The sequence below is a fragment of the Vigna angularis genome, chromosome 10 (genome assembly GCF_016808095.1).
Source record: "Vigna angularis cultivar LongXiaoDou No.4 chromosome 10, ASM1680809v1, whole genome shotgun sequence".
Taxonomy (NCBI): domain Eukaryota; kingdom Viridiplantae; phylum Streptophyta; class Magnoliopsida; order Fabales; family Fabaceae; genus Vigna; species Vigna angularis.
In genome coordinates this window covers 25,649,704-25,670,583 of record NC_068979.1, presented here as the reverse complement: position 1 = coordinate 25,670,583, position 20,880 = coordinate 25,649,704, and the positions used below count along the sequence as shown (strand labels likewise).

At 36.3% G+C, this 20,880-nt stretch overlaps 1 protein-coding gene across 1 annotated transcript; it reads left to right on the top strand.

Annotated features, from left to right (window-relative positions):
• Positions 1-12,954: 12,954 nt before the first annotated feature.
• Positions 12,955-20,633, top strand: LOC108334725 (primary amine oxidase). The gene is made up of 5 exons (XM_017570651.2): positions 12,955-13,771; positions 15,563-15,944; positions 16,152-16,265; positions 19,590-20,128; positions 20,225-20,633. The coding sequence occupies exons 1-5, from the start codon at positions 12,999-13,001 to the stop codon at positions 20,424-20,426; spliced, it is 2,010 nt and encodes a 669-aa protein (XP_017426140.1). The 5' UTR covers positions 12,955-12,998; the 3' UTR covers positions 20,427-20,633.
• The last annotated feature ends 247 nt before the right edge of the window (positions 20,634-20,880 follow it).

Sequence of the window (20,880 nt, the reverse complement as noted above, 5' to 3'; positions counted from 1 at the left end):
CTGCGGACCGGATGACCATGTCGTCGACGTAGACGTCCATGCACCGGCCTATCTGGTCCCGGAAAATCCTGTCCATCAGGCGCTGATACGTCGCCCCGGCATTCTTCAGACCGAACGGCATGACTTCGTAACAGAAGTTGGACTTCTCCGTTATGAACGCCGTCTTCTCGACGTCCGGCCCGTACATGGGTATCTGGTTGTACCCGGAATATGCATCTAGAAAGCTTAGGACCCGATGCCCAGAAGCGCCGTCCACCAGGGCGTCTATACTGGGTAGGGGGTGCGAATCTTTCGGGCAGGCTTTGTTCAGGTCCGTGTAGTCTGTGCACATGCGCCACTTTCCATTGGCCTTTTTTACCATGACCACGTTAGCCAGCCACGTGGTGTACGTGACTTCCCGAACAAAACCAGCTTTCTTCAGCTTTCCTACTTCCTCCTCGACAACTTGCCGTTTTTCCTCGCCCATTCTTCTCTTTTTCTGTGCGACTGGGCGGGCGTTCTGGAAAAGGGAGAGCTTGTGGCACATCACCGCGGGATGGATGCCCGGCATATCCGCTGCCGTCCACGCAAATAGATCCCGGTTCTTCCATAGTAGTGCCCTTAGCTCCTTTTCCACTTCAGGGTTCAGCTCCCTGGCGATGAGGGTGGTCTGAGCGGGTTCCCTTCCTATCAGGATGGGTTGGGTTTCTCCAATGGGCTCCAGCCGGTCCTCGGTATTCGTCCTCGGGTCGAGGTCTGCCATGGCAACCTCGGAGCTGGCCGCCCTTCTTTTCACAGGCCGAGCTTGCAGTTTCAACCCCGCCGCGTAGCATTCCCTGGCCGTCTTCTGGTCCGCCCGAACCGTGCAAATAGCTCCCTTTTCGGAGGGATACTTCATTGTGAGGTGAGGGGTAGAGACAACTGCCCCAAACGCGTTTAGGCACGGTCTTCCGAGCAGCACGTTGTACGACGTGTTGGCCTCTATCAGCAGGTACCGGACCCTCTTCTCCTCGCTGGAGCGTCCGGTTCCCAACCTTGTTCTCAATTCCACGTATCTCCTAGTGTCGACCCTTTCTCCCGCGAAGCCCACTATCTGCCCATCATAAGGGACGATGAGGTCCTCCGAGATATCCATCTGCAGGAAGGTCTTCCAATAGAGGATGTTGACCGAGCTTCCTTGGTCAACCAGAACCTTACTGATCCCATACCGCGCTATCTCTGCCGTTATGACCATCGGGTCGTCCTGGTCAGGATCAGGGGCGTGAAAGTCCTCATCCGAAAAGGTAATGGGTGGCATGGAGCGGCGTGGCTTGTCCACTAAATGCACGGATTGGAGGGCCCGAACATGTCGTTTACGGGCGGAGGAAGACGATCCTCCTCCCGCGAATCCTCCGGAAATAGTGTTGATATGTCCCCTCAAGGGACGTTCACGGCTGCGGCTTCTACTTCGGCTTGGTCGCCTCTCTGAGCGGGGTCGTTCCGCTCGCGCGCTCCTCGGCTTCTCCTTTCGGTGCGTCGACCTTTGAGCAGGCCGTTCGGTTGATTGCGGCGGGCGCTCCTCACGTACGTATTTTTTAAGCTTTCCCGCCCGGATGAGCTCTTCTATCTTATCCCGGAGGGTCCAGCAATCCTCGGTGGTATGACCCATATTTTTATGGTACGCACAGTGTTTGCTCCAATCAGCATTCTTCGGAGTCGGGTTCGCTTCCCGCTCCGGTATCAATTCCGCACTCAGGGCCTCTCGGAGAATTTTCTCCCTCGAGGCATTTAGAGGTGTATATTGTGGGAAACGGGGCCCTTTTCTCTGCTCCCGGGGCCTAGGACCGGACGTTTTTCCCGTCGAAGAGCCGGGCTTATTACCGTCCGTCCTTGGTTCTCTGGCTTCTTGATTCTCTTTTCTGTAGGAGAGTTTCATCTCTTCCACCCTTATCTCGTCCGCCGCCCGTTCCCTTAACTCCTCCATTATTTTGGGCGCTCGCCTGCAAACGCTATCCTTAAACGGTCCTGGCTTCAGAGCCGGCAGGATATAGTGAAGGGCGAGCTCTAGCGTCAGGCTCTTAACGCGTCGAACGGTCTTCTGATACCTATCCATAAACGTCCGCAGCGTTTCATCCTTCCCCTGCTTGAGGGTCATTAATTCGAATACGGTCAAGTCCTGGGTACTACTGGCCGCGAATTGTTTGATGAATAGTTGCTTTAACCCGGTAAAGTTTTCTATTGAATTAGGGGGGAGAGTATTAAACCATTCCAATGCTTCGTCCTCTAATGAGAGCGAGAACGCCCGACACCAAATGGCTTCATTGCCCGTTCGGAACGCCATTGCGTTCGAGAACGTCTGGATATGGGACGCAGGATCCGTTGTCCCGTTATAAGTTTTGAACTGCGGAGCCACAAATTGCTCCGAGATTTGGACATTCATTATGCTCTGGGTGAATGGAAGCAACAAGGCGGATGACGGCTCCGACTTGACTACCATCCGCCCGTCCTCGGCGGCGCTCTCCGCACGCACCGATTTCGCCTTGCTTCCTTCAGCTTCGGACCCGGTAGGCCTCCAGGTGCTATCATGCTCGGTATCCCGGAGTGTGTGTTCTCCCGCCGTCGCCGCTTCCTTATTCTTCGCTCGCTCCTCCCTACCGTCTGTCTTCCCAACCTCCCGGGCTATCCGGGCTTCACAATCGGCCTTAACGGCCGCCAGTTCGCTCTCATGATGCTGCTGCATTTCATCCATTTTTTGCTGCAGGGCTCGGATCATCTCAATGGGGTCGTCTGTGCTCATATTTCTCGTGGTCACCATTGGGTTTTTAAAATCACACGGCCCCACGGTGGGCGCCAAATGTTTCGGATGTGTAGGGCTGTGTTGTTCCAAGTCTCCCAGTCTTCCTGCGATCTTGCCTCAGTGGAGGATCCTCTTCTCGAACTTTATCTTTCCTCTTGATCCGGAGGGGTGGAGACCTACAAAAGATTCTTCGATGCCAAAGTCAGTTTCAGTGCAATGGCTTTTCTCAAGGGATAGCAATAAACATGCATTCAATCTAACCTATCTACCACTCACCGTGAACCTGTATTTATAGTTTTCGCTATGGGCTTGGGATTAGTGAAAAGTTAATCACGGCCCAATCAGCCCAATAGCTCCTAATTTCTACTTACCTCTAAACCAGGTCAATTTACTTGGACCACAATGATTAGTGATTTGGTCGGTCAGTGTGATATGGGCGTCCGCCCAAGTGATACGGGCGTTCGTCTTTCCTATGGACGACTCGGGCGTTAAATTGGGCGGACGATCCTCTACGCGATCGCCCGGCACTTCGTTGGGCGGATGATCCTCTACGCGATCGCCCGGCACTTCGTTGGGCGGCTGATCCTCTATGCGGTCGCCCGACATTTCGTGATACCAGACGTTTGCATTTTCTTGAACAGTTTTTGTGAGCATGGAGAGTGCGGCGCTGTCTCGTGGTGATGGAATTCCTTGTGAGTTCTTCAAAGTTTCTCTTAAAGACAGAGGTTCTACCCAGGTGGTCGGCGTAGGCACCGAGATGGTCGGACGACCTCATTAGTGGGCGTCCATACGTGCGACGCCGGGTACTTGCTGGTGTAGGAGAGTTTATGCGGAGTCTAGGTTCAATCCGTACCTACTTGGGCGGCCAAGACTTGGGCGGTCGAACATTTGTCTATGGCGGGTGTGACATGGGCGTCCTTTGGGCGGCACCCGTCGCCTCATGGGCGTCCTTCGTACGGCGCCCGGCTCTCCCTGGTACACATCTAGGTTCATTCCGTACCTACTTGGGCGGCCAAGACTTGGGCGGTCGAACATTTGTCTATGACGGGTGTGACATGGGCGTCCTTTGGGTGGCGCCCGTCGCCCCATGGGCGTCCTTCGTACGGCGCCCGGCTCTCCCTAGTACAAAAACTTTAAAATAATAAGTTATACAAATTTTCTTCTAAAATACTTATTTTTTATTTAATGTAATTCATACATTAATTTAAATAATATATTATGAATACATATGATTTTGAGTAATATCAATCTACATAATATTTGTCAAGATGCATAATTCAAAAGCTGCAATGGAAAAGAGTTTAACTTATCTGAAGCTCAGTGTATAGAGTTCTAAACTCTGAATCAATAAAAAAAATTATAATAATTATTATTATTATTATTGTAAAATTTTTAAAAAATTTATCATTATACTTTTAATATATATATATATGCATTAATTAAAACTATTTGAAATACTAATTTATTATTATTATTGTAATATTATACTTTTCATTAAAACTATTTGAAAAAAAAATTACTTTGACACACTTTTATATTTTTTTAGACTCAGTATTTTCAATTTTCCTATTACAAAAAATATGTTAAATAATTGTACGTGTCTCATGTCAACTAAAATATAGGTATAATTTTTGTGGAATGAAAAATCATTTTGATTTTAGAAATGAAAGACTAATGTGTTTATGTTGACACTGAAACCTTCGATCATTGAAATAATAATTTTATGTAAATCTGTAACTATTCATCACATTAACGGATTGATTCTGGGTACAAAGTTATAATGGAATTGAAATAATAACCTTAAGTACTGGATTTTATATACCGAATTTTATGATGAATTTAATTTTAAAATTTCCAAACATAAATGTTTGACTTCTAAATAATTTCTAGTAATAATAAATTTTATAAAATTTATTTTGTAAACATTCAACCACACGTTATACTATCTCAATGATAGGAACCAAAAGTGTAAAACAGCTTTTAATTATAAAACCAATTGATTGAATTTATTTATAACTATTTTATCAATTGTTTTCTTTTTAAAGAATTGTCAATTTCAATTGAATCAGATGAAAGCTTGATTGAATCCATCAGTGGGCAATGATAACCAAATAAATTATGATATATTTAAAATTTTATCCTTATTTTTTTAATTTTATTAATTATAATGATATTTTGTATTTTTAAATAATTAAATAATTATATCATTTAGCATTCATTTATTTTTATTATCGATGCTGGTAATCTCGATTGTAAGAATAATTATGTGAAGTCATTTATTATGTGTAGGTCTAATTGTGCCACGTTTTTACAATATGTTTACCAATTTTATTCCAAGATCATATAAGACGGATGTTTTAATTAATGTCTCATTTGGTCGATGCTTTCAAGATAGATTTTTTTTTTAATTTTGTTAACTTGAAACCTAAATTTTATGTCATGAGTATATTTTATCCAAATATTAAACTTATAACCTTTGATGGAGATGTTTATATCACACTAATTCCTTTAACTCAAATAAATAATGGATGACTAAATCAAGGCAGTTATATTAATTTAGATTTTATTTTTCTTAATGCATACGATATTGCTTTCGTTTGAGAAGATTTTAGACTCTAATAGTTTTTCTTCAACAAAATGAGAATTTTAGAGAAGCTGAAACTTAAAGAACAGTAAATTCAGTACAAATAAACCATAAATAAATTTAGATTTAAAAATTCGGATCATCTCCATATTTATTTAGAATCTTAATTTGTTCTTCTCATTAATTGAATTCTAAATTTTATAAATTAATAACAATTAAATCATTTAGGTTAAGGGTTAGAAGTGCTTGCAGAATAAACATTCACGTATATTTATCATGCAACAAATCAACAATTTTTAACGTCATTTCTAACTACTTAACTGAAAATTTTAATTTTTACTAATTTATAAAATTTAAACCGTTTTAAATCCGTTTTAAATGAGAGGAACAAGATAAAATTCCTTAATGAATATGGGACTATCTTATAATTTAAAGGGTTAAATATGTTTTTAGTCCCTAAACTATTGGCCGTTTCTGGTTTTCGTCCCTCTTTCAAAATAAGGTACAATTTACTTCTCATTCTTTTCGGAACGTTCGTTTTAGTCCTCGAAAACTAAACACTGTTTAAAAATTTAGTCCTCATTTAGCAACAAATGAAGATTAAAACCAAAATACCGAAGACTAAAACGAACGTTTTGAAAAGAATGATGACCAAATTGTACCTTACTTTGAAAGAGAGACAAAAACCAGAAACGGCCAATAATTTAGGGACTAAAAACATATTTAACCCTAATTTAAACCATAAATTTATATAAAATATTAAGACATCAACGGTCACAATTGAGATAAGGTTGTTGCTTGGAGACACCGGCTGTCTACATTGCCAAGGCCCACGTTCTTTTCTCAGACACTGTCTTCACACACTGTGCCATAACCCTGCCAAACAATCATTGATTCACTCGTGCCTCAATTTCTTAATGCACGTTCGCCTTCGTCAGGAAGTGAAAACCACTTTATGTCTTAGTGTCTCTGTCCGGGGCCATTTTTTCACCACCTTATGTGCAGCCACAAATTTTTCAGAAGGTAAATCAAATATATTTATTATTAATTTTAGAAATATTATTTTAAATATTATTTTGTCATAATGAATAAAAATATAACTGTATGTAAAAAATTTGCAAAAACAATTGATTGGTCTTAATAAATTTGCATACAATCTTTCTTTCGCAAATCTCATGGTTGTTGTGTTGGAAGTTTTTCCTGTGTTGTTTATTTTATGTGTTGGAACTTTTTTGCATATAATAAATTTCATATTTGTTGTTTGTTTTATGTGTTGGAACTTTTTCATGTGTTTAAAAATACCAAGCCTTGGGTTTTCATTAATCAAACATGGGACCACATATCCCTGTTATTTCATGTTTCCGCCATAGTCCACGTTCTGAAATATGTATCACTAGTGCAAATTGGGTTTTAACGTTATTGTACAAAATAATTAACGTAAATTATTGACTGATGACATTTTAGTAAATAAATGGACATATAGATGTCGGTTAGGATGGATCTCGACGTCTATAATGTTATAGACGTCGGGGTCCCTCCTAACCGATGTCTTAATGCTTGACAGGTAGATGAAATGTCATTTTTTTTTGCCTTAGAGACGTCTGATCCCGTCATTTCGACGTCTATATTCGATTATAGATGTTGGTGTCCCTCTTAACGAACGTGTATATGACTGACAGGTAGATGAAAAGTTATTTTTTTCCGTCGTACAGACGTCGGATCACTTCATCCGACGTCTAAATGGCCTGATGAAAAATTGTTTTGGACGTCATATTAGTGAGGGCCCCGACGTCTAGGCCAGAATAGACGTCGGTTCACCTGGGGAGCCGACGTCTAGTTTGTTGTTAAATCAGACATCAAACCCGCTGTTACGAACACTTCATCGTCTTCTTTCTCGCTTTTTCTCTCTGCGGCATTGCTTTTCCAGGTGCATTTTTGTCTCTTTTGAACCGTTTAAACGTACTTTTATTCCGATTATATTAGTCTTTGGTTGATTATCTTTCATTTGAACCGATTAAAATGAGTTTTTGTTGTGTTTTGGTGCAGTTTTTGTCATGTCTTTAGGTAGCGTTGTACCGCATTCTCCCTTTGCTAGTTTCCTCGTAAGAAAAGCTTGCGTCTTTTGGATGTTTTATAGCATTTCAACCAAAAACCGAACTTCGGTCCTTGCCTAGTTCTATTGTAACCGTTCATTTTCATCGGTGATTTTAATGAAACTAGGCAAAGACCCAAATTCGGTTTTCGGTTGAAATGCCATAAGAGATCCAAAAGACGCAACCTTTTCTATGACAAAACTAGCAAAGGAAGAAAGTGTTATTACGCTACCCAAAGACACGAGCTACAGTAGATGTTAGCAAAATGATGAAGATAAAGTTTTGATGATGTCCAAATCAAGTCAAGACCAATCAAGAATCAAGATGTTATGAAGACTTGTATTGATATGGAAAGCTTTTGTAATACTCTTAGAAATATGTATAGGACTTAGATTAGAAAAAGAAAGTGTTTTGTAAAATTACTGTAGCAAAATATTGTAGCAAAACACTGTAGCAAACCTGAAAAACCAAATTGCCTCTGGAATAATCGATTAAAGCTTGTTTTAATCGATTACATAATCGATTAATCCTGAGATTAATCGATTAAAACAGTCCGTTGGGGGTTTTCAGAGTTGAAGACTAGCCATTGCACTGGAATAATCGATTAAAGTGTAAAATAATCGATTAGTTAATCGATTAAACCCGAGAATAATCGATTAACACTAGCCGTTGGGGGTTTCAGATTTGAAAAACTAGCCGTTGTACTCAGTTTAATCGATTAATACTTGGTTTAATCGATTAAAACAGTCAGATGGCTCATTTTCGAAGAATGGAAGAGCCTTTGGATGAGTCTATAAATAGACTCTCATTTCCTCTCAACTAAGAACAACTAGAGACACATAAACTCTTCCCTTGTGCTCAAATACTCAGAAATCCTTGAGAATTGTGTGCTCTTGTTCGGCTTGTGAAACTCGTGTCTGTAGAGCTGGTGAAGTGCTGCTACGGTGACAGAGGAAATAGCCGGTTCATCCTTGGTGTGTCTGAGGAGGTGTTCGGAAGAGGAAGTTCATCCTTCGTGAAGTATTCGGAGGAAGTGTTCATCCTTCGTGAAGTATTCGGAGGAGGTGTTCATCCTTTGTGAAGACTCAAAGGAGGTGTAGGTTCATCTCTTGTGGTATCAAGAGAGGTGGTTTCTAAACTCTTACAAATTGTTTCTGTGTGATTGTAATTTGTAATTGTTTTGTGAGTAGTAAACTGTTTATCTTGTTTGGAGATAAGCGACTGGACGTAGGATTGGTAAGATCCGAACCAAGATAAAATCATCTGTGCAAATTTCTCTCAACCTTACTCTATTTAATTGTTATTATTAATTGCTAAGTAAGTTTAATTGAGTAGAAATTAAAAGGCACATGTTTGTATTAAAAACCCTCTTAGTTTGTTATTCCACGCTAACAATTCCGCTGCAGCCGATTCTGACAGTAGACGTCGGTTAATGCAATGTCTGACGTCTATGGAGCTCTTTAAACGTCGATGTCATGTAGTAACCGACGTCTATAAAGACGTCAGGCCTGTTTGAGTCCGACATTTGATTAGCGTCACCCACAAAGACGTCGGTTCTGGAACTGACGTTAAAAGAAAATAACAGATATTAAATGTTCTTTCTGCACTAGTGTACGAAAATCCAAATAAAAGTTTAGGATAAAATGTTTTTATCATTTAAAAATCACTTATATAAAATATTTTAAAAGACTTTACATTCACATCTCATGGATGGAGGTCGAATATACGTGGGGACGTAATAATTTTTAGTTAGCTATTTGAACTGAAAAGTCTAAGCATGGGTCCAAATTTTATCCACATAAAATCTTCTAACAATCTTAATAATTATTATTCTTGAGTCCGACAAGTAAGAGATTTTGTGGTGCGTATTTGTGAGTAAAAGATCATATATCCTTAATGTGTGATAATGTATATCTATAACCTATGTTTTTATTATATAATATTATATATCTAGTAAAGATTATCTTTTCCTAAGTAGTTAATATATATATGGATCTTATAATTAGATCTTTCATTTTATTTTAAGTCTTTTGAATTTGTCAAAAATTATAATAATATTGTAAATATGAATGGAGGTAAGTAAATAGACTATCCAAACTCAAAAGTTATAATAATTTTTATAAATAGACCAACTTATCAAATTAATGAGTTTATATATTATTTTAGTTCATGATCGAGTTATACTTGGTTTAATAACTTTCTGGATCAGTCAACATTTGGCACAATATTGATCATTTTTCAAACATGAGATTGGTCTGGTATTTTATTGAACACGTGATTGATCCTATACCATGTGATAAGACGGTTGAGAAGAAAGTCCATAGAGACGCTCGACAAGGACAGACGGTCTTACAACATAAGAGATTAATCTTAAGGAGATTAAGATAAATCGTGCTTAAGGGTATTGGACCAGGATTGGGCCGAGACTAAAATATCGCTAATCCTAAGCTCACACCCAAAAACTATAAATATAAGTCAAATGTAAGAGGTAGGTGATCGCATTTACTGTGTATTTATTACCATCACTGTTGTATTGGATTACCGAACGGTTCAATTACTAACTTTGACATCGGTGTGCCTTTAGCAGATACACCTCCGGACGAACGAGCTTGCAGAAGTATAGGGAGCAAGACCGAGTGGCGGGAAGGAACAAATTGTGAAGGTGTTCAGTAACTCAACTCCACAACAACATTTAATGTCTCTATCTTTATTAATGAGAGCTTTTTAAAGTCATGATTACTCTTTTAGGGTTTTTCACATGCCTTTCATATACCTTTTTTGACACATGTCACACTTTGATTGAAAGTTTTAACTTTTAAGAAGACAAAATGCTAAGGGTTTCTTGTTGCTATTGGTGAAGGTCTCCCCTTTTTCCATTGGATAATGATACTTTGACAATATTTTTTTGACAACATTTTATCATCATTTATATGTCATTTTGTGATTGGTCCATATTGGTGTTTATGATTATTATTATTGATTGTGGAGTAATTTTGGACCAATCACAGAATGACACGTAGATGATGTTAAAATGTTATAAAAAAATGTTATCAAAGTATCATTATCCTTTTTCACATGTTTCATTATCTTACCTTATATTGCTCTCCCTTTCATTTCTCACTTCATTTGCATTTATCTTTTACCTTTTTGTCTTCCTTGTTCTTTGTTCGCTTCTCTACTATTAGGTACATTTTCTTATGAGCAACGTTTATTATTTAACTCAGAGGTCATTATCGTTGGAGATGATGTTTCTTCAATTTGTACTAACTTTGTTCTTCAATAAGATTTTTCAAATGAACTATCTCTCATTCTCTTACCCTTTTAAGGAAAAACTTAAAGTTGGAAAGTCTTCAAATCCACGACCCTAATACAAACATTGTTATTCATGACGTTAATTAACAACAATTATAGGACCATTTTGTAAAAAAAGATGTGATGAGAGTATTGTAATTATTGTGAAGTTTTAATAAAAGTTTATTAAGGACTGAAAATACAACGACGGTTTTGTAACAACTGTCGTTAAAAGTCTTGTTTCTTTTAAAAAGACTTGATTAGAATTATAATACATAAGTTTGTTATATATATAGTAATAAGATATTTCTCATGAATCATTATTATATGTGCATATGATGATTCATTTCATGTGTCAATAAGCTTTTTAAACAGTCTAGAAAATTAAAATGTGAAGTCTTAACTTATTAAGATGATCAATCTGGAATGTGTCTTTAAACAAAACTTATGAAACATATAAAGTTGCATGTAGACTATACATATCATATCTTAATGGTGTGATAATTGCATGTTTTTCAAATAACATTCGAATAAGGTATTATTTTATCGAATATGATCAAAACTCGAGAGACGTTTTATCAAATTTTAATAATTAATTATATTTTGGAAGTTATTTTTTTAGCTTGACAAGAGTGTTGGGAATAGACATATTTTGTTTAGCTCTTCTTTTAGTAAAAAAATAAAGTAAAAACTTGTACCTTTTTTATATGAAAATTCAAAGTGGGTGATGCTATAATGTTGTACATAGATATGCTAATACTAAATTCTTTCTATGTGAAAAAAATTCACAATTTAGGGAAATTACTGAAAAAGGAATGTATATATCAATGAAATTGTTTTCCCTTCATTTTATTATTATACTATTATAGATTATGATTTTTATTTTAAAAACTATTATATATTTAGGGTAATTAAAGTGAGTGAATCTGAATCACGTACATATGTTAAGTCACTACAAGTTAAACTAAAAAAAGTCAATTTGACTTGGTTCATAATTTTTAAAAGTTAAAAAAGTTAAAAATTATGTAACTAAACACGACCCACTAAAAATTAATAGGTTAAATGTGTTATGTCATTTAAGTATATTTGATTCTTCGAACTTGTTTTATATAGTTATTGTAGTATAATAAAAATAAATTAACTCAATATTTTTGTTTATAATAGTAAAATCAAAAGGTTCATCTATTCTACTAAACTTTAATCACAATTAAGAAATAATATAAAAATAATAAGTAAAAATCACATCGTTAAACTTAATTATATAATTAAACAAATAAATTAATTAAACATTTAAAATATTTAAATATTATTGAACAATATTTTAGTTTAAAAAAATTAAAATATCAACTTATATGTAATTAAAATTAGTAAAAAATTGCAATAAAAAAATTTAGAGATACGATAAAAGGTTGTTGATGAATTACTAACTAGCACGTAAATAAATCAGATTCAATACAACCTACATTTAAAATATTTTATTTTTTCTAAATCAACCTAACTCGTAGGCAGTCGGAATAACTTTAGTCAAGTTAACACTTTTATATGTATATAAGATAAATAAGATGTTTAATTAAAATATAAATTCAATTATTTCATTAAAAAAATAATAAAAGTAATTGAAAAATGATTATATAAAATTATAGGTTGTCAACTCGTTATAAGCAATCAAACACGCACTTCTCCTTGTCACAAATAAAACGTGGGAAAAAATATTGTACAAAAATAAAAAATAAATATATATTTTGTTTTAAACATAACCCATTTTAGTATTAATATATTGTATATATACGTATTTATTAAAAATTGAACCATTTTAGTATGAATATATTGTATATATATACGTATTTATTAAAAATTGAAAAGTATTATGATTCTGTTGACATGATTTTTCTAGCTTCACCCTACAACTCATTTTATTAATCTTGTATTCAATAATTTAAATTTCTATTTTAATTAAATAATTTAATTTAACATATTATTATTATTCAAGAATGTCATTAAGGTGAATAGAGTGTGAAACTTTCTACCGAAAGCATTCTACACAATCATCTAGGGACTATATATGTTAATAATTTTTTTAACAATTTTTGACAACATTAACGAATCAATCACAAACGGTTGTAAAAAAAATGTAAAAAAATTATGAAAAAAACTTTTTAAAAAAACGTTTTCCTTCATCTATATAAAAGGAGTGGCTCTCATTGTTATTGTAAGGAATATAAAAGGAGTGGCTCTCATTGTTATTGTAAGGAAGTGAATGCCGTAAACTTGAACCATGAAACTCTTCATGCACCTCCTCTTCTTCTTCTGCTGCTTCCTTCAAGCAGCAGTTTCCATTGGTCTATTGCAATCGACTCACCCATTTGACCCCTTAACAAAACAAGAAATCAACCTAATCCAAACCATAATCCTAAATAAATACCCGACCAAAACAAACCATGTCAAGTTCCACTACGTAGGCCTCGACGACCCCGACAAAGCCACTGTCCTCAAATGGGTCTCAACCGGCGCCCCAACCACACGCAATGCCTTCGTCATCGCCATCATCAACTCCCAAGTCCACGAGCTCACAATAAACCTACGATCCTCTCGGCTTCTCTCTGACAACATCCACACCGGAAACGGGTTCCCCACCTTAACGGTGGATGAGCAAAGCGACGCCTTGCAACTGCCCTTCAAGCACGGTCCCTTTGTGGAGTCCATAAAAAAGAGGGGCTTGAACTTGTCGGAAGTGGTGTGCTCTGGTTTCACCGTCGGATGGTACGGCGAAACCCAGAGCAGCAAAAGGGTTCTTAGAATCGAGTGCTTCATGAAGGAAGAAACTGCGAATATCTACGTGAGACCCATCAACGGAATAACCATTGTGGCTGATCTTGAACAGATGAAGATCATTGATTATCATGATAACGCTGTTGAGCCTGTTCCCAAGGCGGAAAACACCGAATATCGAGCTTCGCATTTGAAACCACCGTTTGGTCCGAGGCTTCATTCTTTTGCCTCATATCAACCCGAGGGTCCTGGCTTCACCATCAAAGGACACAGTGTCAGGTATGTAAGAGTAAAACTCTTTATTAATATATCTTATATAAAATAATAATAGGTTAAATATGTTCCTAAGATGCCATTTTGATTTTCGTTTTTTTTTTACATTTTAATTTATTTTCGATGTCTTTAGAAAGTTACATTTCAAGGTAACCAGTTAAGTTAATGTGCAACATTTCCATCTTGGTAAAATCAACAAGACAAGTGTACTAGTGTTCTCAGGTGAAAGTTTTGAATAACTTAGTAAGGTGGATGTGAAACTCGAATACCATAGTGAGAATTTTAGATAACTCGAAAAGGTGTATTGAGAACTCAGATAGTTTAATGGGTTGTTTAGATAGGGTTAATATTTTATTAGACTCTCTAAACTTTTGACTAAGCTATTCGAGTTGTCCATGTACCTTATGGAGCTATCTAGACTTCTCACCAAGCTATATGAGTTCTCTATTCACCATATTGGGTTGTTTGGACTTCTCACCAAACTATCCAGACATCTTTTGTCAACCTTGAGACATAATACACGTGACATCTTATTTGTCATCGAACTATCTTGCTGACTTCGAGACACAATATATATGTTTTAAACGGATTTGACACGTGACACACTCTTTGTCAAGCTAGATAAAATTTAATGGCATTGGTCATCAATGACTAAATCCATAATTTTCTCATAAAAAAATGGATCAAATAGGCAATGTTTGGAAGAGGAATAAAAAAGAAATGTGTGATAATTTATTTAGAGATAAAAACATATTTAACTCAAAAATAATATAAGTCAATTATTTAAAAGTATATATATATATATATATATATATATATATATATATATATATATATATATATATAAAGTAAATAATATATTAAACATCAGATTTTTTATTATCTATATTAAAAATAATGATATGCGATCTCATGTGGTTTTTATAATACTACATAGGATGTTAATCCATATATTAAGTATGAGCATACTTCACTTGGTTCATGGCAGGAAAAAAAAACCGTTTGATAGATTAGATTTGTTGATATAACGAAACATAATCACAATAATTTCATTGACTAAATTGAAAGAGAAATCTACAGTGGAATAGGAATGGCCTTTGGATTTTGAAGTGTTTTTTCTTTCAGAAAAATTAGGGTTTTACTAATTCATGTGAAAATTAAATTTAAATATAAAGTTTTATTATATGAATTAATAAATTCATTTATCTATATTTTACACAAACCTTGGGATTTATATTACCTATTAAGAAAAGTTTTACATTGACATGTGGACCACCTAATATTCCTCTAAATAAAGTGAACTATTTACTTTACAAAAAGATAATAAAATGAGTGATTTAAATGGTTGACAAAAAAAGAAACATTTGATATTTCATCACGTCTATAATTGAATTTTAAAACATGAAAAAGAAAACGTTATTATCACTTTTTATTTTAAAACAAGTGAGATTCATTTCCAGAACATGAAAACAAAAAAATAAAAAACTCTTCTCTGTGCCAGATCTGTGAATATTGCCTTCAATTGACAAGGTCCCTCAATAAAGTCAACATGTCTTTGTCTACGTGGTCTTGCATTCATGCTCTAAATTGTTAAAAACGTCAATTAATTAATGTTTTTTGGTAAGATAACTCTACATCATTTTTCTGAGAGTTGAATGAAAGTAACTACTTACCAATTTCAATTCATTTTCAAACACGTCATGCATATGCATTATCTTCATTTTAGGTATAACTACTGGTAACAATTTATTATGTTTTAGTTTCATACGTTAGAAACTGCATGTTTTGATTGTTCAGCTGGGCCAATTGGAAGTTTCACATAGGGTACGATGTTCGAGCTGGAGTGATAATTTCAACGGCATCAATCTACGACCCTGAAGTGCATAAATCTCGTTCAGTGTTATACAGAGGATACATTTCTGAACTATTCGTGCCATACCAGGATCCAACCGAGGAATGGTATTACAAGACATTCTTCGATGCCGGTGAATTCGGGTTCGGTCAATCTATGGTTTCTTTGGAACCCTTGCATGATTGTCCCCCACACTCACAGTTCCTAGATTCCTATGTTGTGGGAAGGGATGGAAGCCCTCAACTGTTGCAGAACGCAATCTGTGTGTTTGAACAGTATGGTGGTATCAGTTGGCGTCACACTGAAACAGCAATTCCTAACGAGGAAGTAAGAATTTTTCTCCTATTCAAGCTCCACTAATATCTTAATTAACTTTCATTATAATATTTCTTATACAATAAACTTATTAAATTTTATTTTTATATAATAATAAAATTAAATTAAATATTAGAAATGTTCCATTCCTTAAGATAAGATGTGTTCGTTCTTATTATTTAAGTGCTGGAACTAAACATGCATGTTTTATTTTTTCAGATACGAGAGGTTAGATCTGACGTCAGTCTGATAGTTAGATCAGTGGTTACTGTGGGCAACTACGACAACGTCTTAGATTGGGAGTTCAAAACAAGTGGTTCAATAAAGCCTGCTGTAAGTTTCATGTACTTCTGCTTATTACAAGACTGTAATATAATTTGACAGAAAAAATATATAATAGAATTAAGCTTAAAAAATATTTATTTATTTTTAAAATTTGCAGACAAAATTATATCAAGTTTTAAAATAAAAATAAATTTTAATTTTATATCAAAATTTAGTATCTAAAAATATCTTTATTTCATTAATTTATATATAGTTAAAATTATAATTAATATTTTATCGTTTATACAAATTGATTGATTTGATTAGATGTGAATTGAGGGCGCGTGACTATAAGAATACAGTACTATCTCGTGATGTGAAATGCATGACAGTTTATATATAGTATTGTAAGAGGAAACATATATATTTGCTGCAAAAGGTTGCATTTGAAAGTCTAGTTTGGGCTCTTTGCTATGATTAGAAAGTATCTGTGCTATGTTGTCGAGACAGATGTTCTCAAATGTCACTACTTTATGGAAAAGCATACAATGAATTCGTGTCCGTGTTACTTTATTTAGAGGGATGTTCTTGTCACGCCCCAATAATTACTCCGCTGAGTCATTACTGTGCTCTCATTAATGCACCGTGACATGCGCACCCTTCCATTAAAACGCACTCACGCTCACGCTGCATGCATGCTGACAAGTGTTACTAGGGAACGTTCTAAATGATAGTGGGATCCAAGTGGCAGCATGCGGATGGACAATTGTCCTACGTGGGAAGAGAAATTAATTTCTCTGGAAAACTCTTCCCATTCCTCTGAACGCTTCATCTTCTTCCCCAAATTTCTGATCTCCTAAATTCTCCATCTTCTCTCTAAAACCGTTCTTCTTCTCTCTTCTGTAACTCACCATCCTTTGCTCCGTTCACGTTTCAGCACCGTGAGAAAACTCCCTGCACCGTGAGCTTTCCATCAAACCGAACAGTTTTGGATTCTGAAACGGGTAAGTTTCACGTCCTTAACTGCTCTTCATTATCCTCATGCAAGCCTCGTTTTGAACTGCATGCACCTTCTCTGAACCAATGTTGATTTTCTGTAATTTTAGTTTAAGGAGTTTGGGTTGGAACGTAAAGGGTAGAAGAGTTTATACTGGAATCGGGTTTTCCTTTTGAAGAACGAACGTGCAATCCGGGTAAGGGAAGCTTATTAGATTTAATTCATGTGATTGTGTTGTACTGCGTGTGCGTTTAAGTGTTGCTTGAATGTATGATTTATGATATTCGATTTTGGTATGCGAATATGATTATGAAATCATGCGTGTAAATGATGAAATGTTCTATGGTTGGATTAAACTGAAATGTGAGCTGTATGATGAGATGATGCATGAACATTCTAGATTTTTGCTATGATATGTTTAATTAAATGTTTGAAAGTTATACTGGAAAATGAGTTACTGGAAATGAGAAATTGAAAATGAGACTTGTATGATAAAACACGTTCGTTATCGAACGGTCCTTGACCGTTCGGTAATCTCTGTAACTTTTCTGAAAAGCGGAATCCTTTCATTTGGAAAGAATTCGCGTGGAGGACGAACGCCCTCTATTATAACTTTACGTCTGTGCGTTCGGCCAGATGTAAACATCTTGAGTATTGTGTGCGATTTGAGAAGCCTGATAATATCCCTTTGAACACTTAGTCAAATTGTAAGACATAAATTTTAAGTATCTTATCTTATATAAATCCCAAACCTCTTTGATTTTGAATCAGTGAAAAGTCTTGACCTAAAAGCGTACGTTCTTAAGCGGCGCTCGGTCTTATATCGAACGCTCGTCCCAAAGAGTAAGTAATAAGTAGCGCTCGGTCTCATACCGAACGCTCGTCCAAAATGAGTATGTGGTAAAAGAACGTTCGGTCCTATATCGAACGTTCGTTCATTCCTAAATTATCAACGAGCGGAAATAGCGTTCGTCCCAAATTTGAAATAGCGTTCGTCCTTAAAATCTAAATAGCGTTCGTCCAAGTCCTCAATGACGTTCGTCCAAAATTCATTAAAAGCCATTTTAGCGCTCGGTCATTGACTGGCGGTTTGTCTTCTGAATTAAATCTTGTTTAGTTTATTTATCCAAACAACTTGTGATTTTATCTATCCATTGGATTTGCTCAAGTGTTACTGAACTTAGATTTTTCTAAGTATTATTTGGATCTTACTAGAATCAGTTCATTTAACTGATTCGAAGGAGTCTTTCTTGGTCTAGCTCTTGACGTTCGTCCTCGTTATGAAGGGGAGTGAATGTTTGTCTTTTTAAGAAAGTGGAACATAGAATGAAAATGTATTTCAGAGGATGAATTACGATGTGCGAACACTATGAGAAATGAAATTGTGATTGTGGGTTTTGAACGAGCGTTCCAGGGAGGAACGACTCTTGAATGGAAATTGAGATTTGTAAGTATGAACGTGGTAAGCTTAGATGGTGGTTCATCCTGATATTCCGTGAGTGCTCGTTCTCAAGTAGAGAGGAGTATGTCATGCGTGGGAATGGCAGGAGGTCTAGTCCATAACTGTAACTTGGACAGAAAAGACTAACCTCAGGTGGCTACTGATGAGTATTCCAGTCACTCACCTGGGTGCACGGACGCCTTAGCTACACAGGTTTCATACAGTCCGGACGGTCGGTCTAGTATCAGGATTTTGGTTGAGTTAATGTATGATTTGAATGCATGTGTTACGAAGAAATTGATATGTTTGATATGTATGAACTATATGTTTGATTTGAATTAAATTCAATAAGCTTACCCTTGCAATTCCATTGTGTTGTCTTGTCTATGTATATCCGTCTTGTCAAATGCAATGATCATCCGTGTGGATGTGAGCAGAGGGAGATGCTTCTCTGGAGCAAACGCTTGAAGAAGGATTCCTTGCTGAAGAAAATCTGGTAGAAGTTGAAGTGAAGGCCGAACAGTGAGCGTTCGGTTCTAGTTAGTGTATTTAGAGTAGCGAGCGGCTGTGAGCGAGCGCTCTTTTGATTGTAAATAGTTGGACGTGCGGTCATTATTTTGTACACCGTTCGTCCTTGCCTTTTTGTAGACGCTCGTTAATTTATATATATGAAAGACCGTTCGGCCATTTGTTTAATCTGTTTCCTTTACTTTTAAAACTGTTTTGAATTATTAATACATGTGATTATTCTAAGTATATAGTTGATGACAGTATAATTTTGGGATGTTACAGTTCTCAAATAATATAACTGATTATTAAGTAACAATAGTAATATAAAATTTCTGTAACAATACTAGATATTTTGATCATGACATGACTGAAAGAATGATAACTTTTCTATCTTCAATTTTTGTAACGTGAAGTTAGACTCAATGTTTTTTAAATCTTTGAACAGATATCACTGTCGGGAATGTTGGAAATTAAGGCAGTGAACATTACTCATAATGACGAGATAAAGGGTGACCAACATGGCACATTGGTGTCAGAACACAGCATTGGGGTTTACCATGATCATTACTACATATACCATCTTGACTTCGACATTGATGGTGTGGAAAACTCCTTTGTGAAGACCAATCTGAAGACTGTGGAAGTGCGTGACCAGAGTTCAAAGAGAAAGAGCTATTGGACAACTAGTAGTGAGGTTGTGAAGACTGAATCTGATGCAAAGATAAAACTAGGGTTTAGTCCATCAGAGCTAGCAGTGGTGAATCCTAACAAGAAGACTTCCATTGGGAACGAGGTGGGCTACCGTTTGGTTCCAAATGCAGCAGCTCATCCACTTCTCACCGATGACGACTTTCCTCAAACACGTGGTGCCTTCACCAATTACAACGTTTGGGTTACGCCTTACAATAGGACTGAGAAATGGGCTGGCGGGTTATACGTTGATCAGAGCCGTGGAGATGATACATTGGCTGTTTGGACAAAGCAGTAAGCATGTTTTACCTTTCAAACCACACTTCAACATTTTCCAATTACTTTGATTTTGCAGTATTAACGTTCCTTTTGAAATTTAAAAATTTGCAGGAACAGAGGTATTGAGAACAAGGACATCGTACTGTGGTACGTGGTGGGAATCCACCATGTCCCGTGTCAGGAAGATTTTCCAATAATGCCATTGTTGAGCACTGGATTTGAATTGAGAGCAACAAATTTCTTTGAGAGAAATCCAGTTCTTAAGACGCTTTCTCCCGGGATTGTTAAAGGGCCAGGCTGTAAGAGGCCATAGATTTGCTTTTTCTTTGCTTTCTCACTTTAAGTACATTGTTGAACACGTCGAATTCAGAGAAAGGGTGTGTTTTATGTACTGGGGGAAAAGAATGATGAGAAAGTGATAACTTTGAATAAACGTTTTCTCAACCTACGTCACTGGATTTTCTTATCCCTTTGTTTTGCCTACTGCAGGATAATTCATATATCCAATAATATTTTCAGAGTTGTTGCCTCAGCACGCTCCTTTACCTTCCCATTATTTTTTTTATTCTAAAAATATCTTAAATTAATTTAACTTTTATTATTTAATTTTATTTACTTTTTTATAAATCTTAAATCTTCCTACACTCCTACATCTCCATGCTCCAGCACCTGCAATGTTGGATAAAAACAAAAATGAGATCCATCCACATATTCAAAAGAAGAGTTAATGTTTTCGTATATCATATATCGAAGAAGAATGTCTTCCA